The following is a 6,000-nucleotide window of genomic DNA, read 5'->3' as shown; positions in this document are numbered from 1 at the left end:
CGAGGGCCGGCTTCCTCAGACTTTTAGATGTCTCCCTGCTCTAACACACCTGCTTTAAAACAATGTGTTGTAATTAAGCTCTGCAGAAGCCTGATAACGAGTCACTCATTGGATTCAGCTGCGTTCAAGCAGGGAGACATCTAACAGTCTGAGGACGCCGGCCCTCCAGGACTGGAGTTTGACACCCCTGCGACTAGGTGATCTGATGATCCCAAATGGAAAAGCAGGGAGATCTGTGTGACAAGTGGCTGCACTGCTGTTCTTATTTAAGCTAATTGTTTAAAGCAGCTTGCTACAACAACATGTTATCATTCTTAGTGGGCCAAAATGGATGGATCATATCTTTGAAAATCATCAAAAAGCAATGGACTATGGAGCTTTTCCCTCTATAAAGAGGCCTGTGGAGAGGATTGAATCAAGACTCTACTCATGAAGTAAGATGCTCTGAAGTTAATGTACTTTTACTTCAACTAAGTTTACAAAAGCCTCAATGCTGGATTGATGGTTCTCTACAGTTTAGAGATAATTTGCAGTGGTTAGAAGGTTCAGTGGGTCACTTTCTCTCCTCTGTGGACTTCAAACGATGTGTCTTGGACTACTTGGCCAAGTTTCTTATGTTTGGGCAAAGATTGCTTTGCCAGTTTCTGCTTCAAATATCTGCTTTTTATTCTCTCACTGAAAAATATGTTTGCAAACATGCCTCTCAAGCAGCCAGCAGATGTTTTTTTTTATCCTTTTAAAGCTATCCATCTTTCAAAGGAAAAGTTGCTCAATCTCTTAAATGTTTTACATCGCTGTGACCTACAACCTCATGTTTAGTTTGATTATAGAGAGAAATTGATTGCTGTGGTGTTCTGGAGGAAACAGCTGCTGAGCGTATCTGTTCCCTGTCGTGTGCCGCCATAATGCTCCAGCTAAGTGATTCCACCATCACCACACAGTGCATGTAAATATGAGACTTTTGTGGCAGCTGGCATGAGCTCTGGCACATGGAGCATATTCCCTCCAGTATTTAGTTGCTCACTTACCCAGATTGTACACCATCATCAGTCATGAGCTTGTGGAAGGGTAAACCTGTTAAAAGATGGATTTGTTGCCTTATAGAGAAGCTTATAGTGATCTAAGAATTGATGTTTTTTTCATGCAGTATTATGTAGGACAGTGTTTTCCTCTCTTTTATTCTCTGACTGCACTTGTATAAGTGAGAAATGATGCATACTATGCTGGCCGGATACTTCCCTGGGATATGTCGCTCATATTCTGAATTACATGTGGATTTAAAAGATTGGAGGCTGATGATAATGATTCATGGTCAGCTCGGGAGCTGCACCTGTGATTATCTCAGACTTTTGCAAACATCAGTGTAAATGTATGAAGGAGAACCCACAAACTTCCAAGAAGCTTCACACACGTTGGTCACTTTCTCTCTTATGTAAAGTTGATGTGAACTCGATGTGGGAGTCGAAAAAACAGACGCCACTCTTATTTCTGTAACTCTAATGTAAAGGCTGTTTAGCTTAGCTTACCATAATGGTGATTACATTGTTTTAAAGGTTTTTGTCAGTGTTTCTTTCTACCTATGCAGTATCTGTAGAACCGGGTTCTGCCCTGTTATGCTTAGTATGCTTGGCCAAGCTACTCATTGCTGGCTGTAACATAAAACGGATAATAATAGTGTCATTAATTTTCTCATGTAACTCTTGACGTGCAGGGAAGTGTATTTCCCAAAACATTAAGTTAATAGAATTAATGCAATCTGCTGAAAACTGGATTCTTTTTATCTATAGAGCAGGTAAAAATAAAAAAAAATAAAAAAAAGACAAAACAAAGGAAATAGTGGACATTCAGTTGTGCTGACATACGCACAAATAGCTTTGCTCCAAGAAGCGTTCCATTCATCACCAGAATGAATTTTGTCTCATCATTTGCTGAGATTTCCGTCCATTCATCTCTGTGAGTTATGGCCCCTCTTTAGAAGTGGATCCGCGCTACCTCAACCTTCACCGCACTTGTACACATCTTAAACCCGCTGTGCTGTGCTCTTGGTTGTGCCTGTCTGAGCGTGTAGTGTAGTGACACATCCACCGGGACAGAAGACATAAGGTTAAAGCAATTCGCCATGGAAGAAACTGGAGCCTGCCTTGGCACAGGCGAAGAATGGGCAGAGACGAGCATGGGTACCAGATGGCGGTGAATGTGTAATTATAATTCTCTGGTGCAAAATGAGGCACTGATGGAATGAAGTCTTGCTGCAGACTCTAATATGCTGCTTTCAAAAGTCTTTGTTTACTTGGCATCATACTCCGCAGACAATAGTTTCATAGAGGTAGGAGTATCAAATGGCTAGTTAGCAGTGTCTGACGGCAGCAGTGTTGGTGTTGGTTTCATCCAGCGTCTTTGTAGGTTTGTAATTACCAGCCTAATCAAAAAACACAATGAAGATGGACAAAGACAGTCGAGCTGAATTTAAATAGGATGTGGCTCTAATGGCTCCCAAATGGACAGTCTGTGCTCGACCCAGAGGGACTCACCTGCGATTTAGCCTCGGTACTTCTGTGTGTGACGGGGTTGGCATTGTGGCATCGCTTGCATCCCCCTCCCCTGTGACCCTGCATGCTCCTTCTTCCGTAGGAGGCTGCATAATTGTCTAATTAAATGGAGAGACAACAGCCCCAGAAAACCTCATTAAAGACATCGCTCCATCAGCTCCTGCCTTTCCATTTCTTTTAAAAGAGCATCCTCATCCTGGCAGGAAAGGTCACACAAAGAATAGTGCTGGAGATGACTGCATCCAACCTATGCAGTCCTATTTAAATATGAATTTACAGAGAATTAAAACTGCTCCAGATTTTAACTGTACAAAGACAAATTATGACATGTTGTTGGATCACATTGATTTGATGGTATGACTGAAAAAACTTCAAATGTAGCCGAAATAGCATTTGCTCTGTGGATAAAGTCAAAGCACTCATTTTTTTAATTAATGAGGCATGCGCTATTGAATAATTTTGACAAATAAATGAGACAGGTTTTGTGCAGCTTATAAATGAGGCTAGTTGAGCAAAAGGTTCCCATGCGACTTCTCTTAGTGCTCAGAATACAGTGAAATCATTAACTCAGAGATAGACCGCTCAGATTTTTTTTATACAATAATTAAGGCTTGAATATTATGTTGAGAACTTTACAGACTCTCCTGCAGAGGTAGTTCAGCATTTATTTCATCACATTTGTCTTAGAATGAAATGTATCCTATTTGTCTTTTTAACAGCTTTATTTCCCTCTAATGTTGCATGTTGTCATTTTCACTTCTACTACTGACATGAAATGGATTTAATGGTTTTGGTAAAAATGTGTGCGTATGTGTGGGAGAGCATAATGGACACATGCTTGGCTGTGGTTACAAATATGCCTCTGCTTGACATCTTATTAAACATCTTCTGTTCAGCTGATGCTAAATGTAACCTTTCCAGTCCAATTATTTATGTAGTCTACAAACGCACCTCTCCGCTTCATTTCCTCTCGGCCCCTTCACACTCATACATATACCATAAATATTTGAGAAGATGGATGTTGGGAGGTTAACACATGTCCCATCTGAAATGTCAGTTGGCCCTCTGATGGCCGGTGTCCTGTTGACAGAGCACCAAACCGCTTTGTTTGGGATTCTCACCTATATTACAGGTGTTGTTTTAAGTCGAGGTTCAACACATGCTCAGCTACCCTGAACGTGTGCTCACACTGAATCAGTCTGTTTATGCAGGTGTCTGTATGAACTTTTTTTTTTTTTTTTGTAATTCCTGAATGTGAAGTGGCTCTGTAACCTGTCATAAGACTCAAATACTCAACATGACATCCGATCTACTCATAATGTTGGACTCTATAGATTTTGTGTCAAGATCTCAAAGTGGCCGTTTGTATTTTGCTTTCGGCTCTTCAGGGAGCACAAATAATCTTCTTGTTTGGATTGACAGCCTGAGACAGTGGACCGTGTTCACCACAGCTTAGCCGCTGTAAAGTATGTTTGCTGTCTAAATGTATGTTTACAGACAGAACGTTAAAAAGATCTGAGATTAAAGAGGGATAATAAACTGTCTTATTCCAGACTTAGCATTGGTTGTGTAGTTTTAATTTTGAACCATTAAAAACAAGACTTGTTTTCTTTCCAAAACTGTTTCTTACACCTCTATCCTCCGTCTTGTCTCTACAGATCAGGCATAATCTTAAAAAACAACCAGTCACCAATAGTCGTAGAAGTAGTTGGTAATGGTCTTACACACACACACACACACACACACACATATTTTGCTGGTTCTAAAGATGATCTTGTCAGATGTGAAACGTGTTGGCCAATGTTCAAGTCTGTTGTTAAATCAGCAATGAAAAATGGTATCTTAAAATGGTATAGATAGAGCATATCTATTTAATTTCCCTATAATTAAGTTTCTTGTTTTGCTCCAATAAACGCACAAACTTTCTGCAATAAGTTTTTAAATAACAATATTAAAGTGACTTCCACTTAAAGCATTATCCAATACAATCACTTCTCCACCATGTCTGTACTTGCCCAGAAAATTAATTGAGTTCCTTCAGCTGCAGGTAAATTGACTAAATCCATATGAGTTCCTGCACAACTTCTCTGAGAGGGGAATAATCAGCATCGTGTGTTACAGGCTGCAAACTAAACAGCTCAACTAAGATTTAGAGCTGACTTTGTGTGAGAGTTTTTGTTTATGTATTTACTCCTGATGTTGATGGATGATCAGGGCTTCGCTGCTATCGGCCATGAATAATTCATCCCAACGAGAAGAGTGTGTTTTAGAAGTTGGCTTCATGGTAACAGTGACAGAGGAAATTGTGTGGGGTAGTGTTATTTAATTGAAACAGGATGCAGGATGCAGCAGTCAGTTCAGGTGATGCAGGAAAGCGAAGCAGCTGAGTGCAGTCTGGTCATTGCAGATAAAGACAAGGAGCACCAAGGAGGGTTTCTTTGGCACTGAATTTGTTATAACTAAACAGATAATTGTTCGTTGAAGTCTGGTTTTTCAGGAACAAACTGATTTTGTGAAACATCATTATTATTTCAATCACAAGGGAAATCTATAAGTTACAAGTGTTTAAGTCAAAAAAAGAACGTTTAGATGGTACTTTGAATGGGGATAAATTGGTGGATGCGAGCGTTCTGCTGGATTTCCTGGAGAACGAGGAGGGGGACTGAGAAGACGAGCTTCTGAACTTTATCATGCAGATAGATGCACAGAGGCCAACAGAGGGAGCCCTATAGCTGTTTGTCCTCGAGCGTTAACAGGGCAGAGGGATTCCACTGCAGTTTGTTTACGTGCAAAATGTTTAAATTAATTCATACAACTGAAATGAATTATATTTTTCTCAATGTTTTGCACAGGTAGACAGTCTCATTCAGATGAGTGTCACTTTTTGTTTTAAAGGATTCATGGTTTATTTGTGGTTCTCTGACACACACGAACAAGAATCCATGTGTTAGCCTTTGAGAGGAAGAGCTGAAAGCCAGGTGGAGAGTTTTGAAAGCGAGTCTGTCCCAGCAGATGGGTGGCGAGGAGGGTGTAAAGAGTCCGAGACAGCTGCGGTCCGTCACTTTTACAAGGTGTTCTGGCTTTCAGGGGCTTTCCAGAGGTTTGCAGGCGGCTCCTGGAACCTGTCAGCTGGTTTTTCGTTGGGGTCTCCGGGGGGTGGGCAGCAGGCTTTTCTATTACAAGAGTCTGCGGCAGTGGTTACCCCACAATGCTGTCATGCTCTGCTGATGTCCTGGCGCACATAGTGAGGAGGTAACTCTTGATGATTAATGGGAATGTACATTTATTGTGACAGATCTGGAGATATGACTAAAATATTTGTGTCGATTGAGGTAAACAGGAAGATAGGTGCAACTTATATTTCTCTGATACTGCAAAATCTTAACAGTAGAATGAAATGTTATCGGAAATGATACTCTCTTTTAAATATTAGTTCTCTCGTGATTTGATC

General features: G+C 40.6%; 1 protein-coding gene across 4 annotated transcripts in view; it reads left to right on the top strand.

Moving 5' to 3' along the window:
* The first annotated feature begins 249 nt into the window (after positions 1–249).
* Positions 250–6,000, top strand: part of robo1 (roundabout, axon guidance receptor, homolog 1) — a 299,362-nt gene continuing 293,611 nt past the window's right edge. For all 4 annotated transcript variants that reach the window (XM_079353570.1, XM_079353574.1, XM_079353569.1 and 1 more), the window contains exon 1: positions 250–434. In XM_079353570.1, coding sequence (XP_079209696.1) covers positions 430–434 — 5 coding nt within the window. In that variant the 5' untranslated portion in view covers positions 250–429. The remainder of the gene's footprint in view (positions 435–6,000) is intronic.

The sequence above is a fragment of the Symphodus melops genome (genome assembly GCF_947650265.1).
Source record: "Symphodus melops genome assembly, chromosome: 10".
In the NCBI taxonomy this organism is placed as follows: domain Eukaryota; kingdom Metazoa; phylum Chordata; class Actinopteri; order Labriformes; family Labridae; genus Symphodus; species Symphodus melops.
This window is presented reverse-complemented; position numbering and strand designations above follow the sequence as displayed.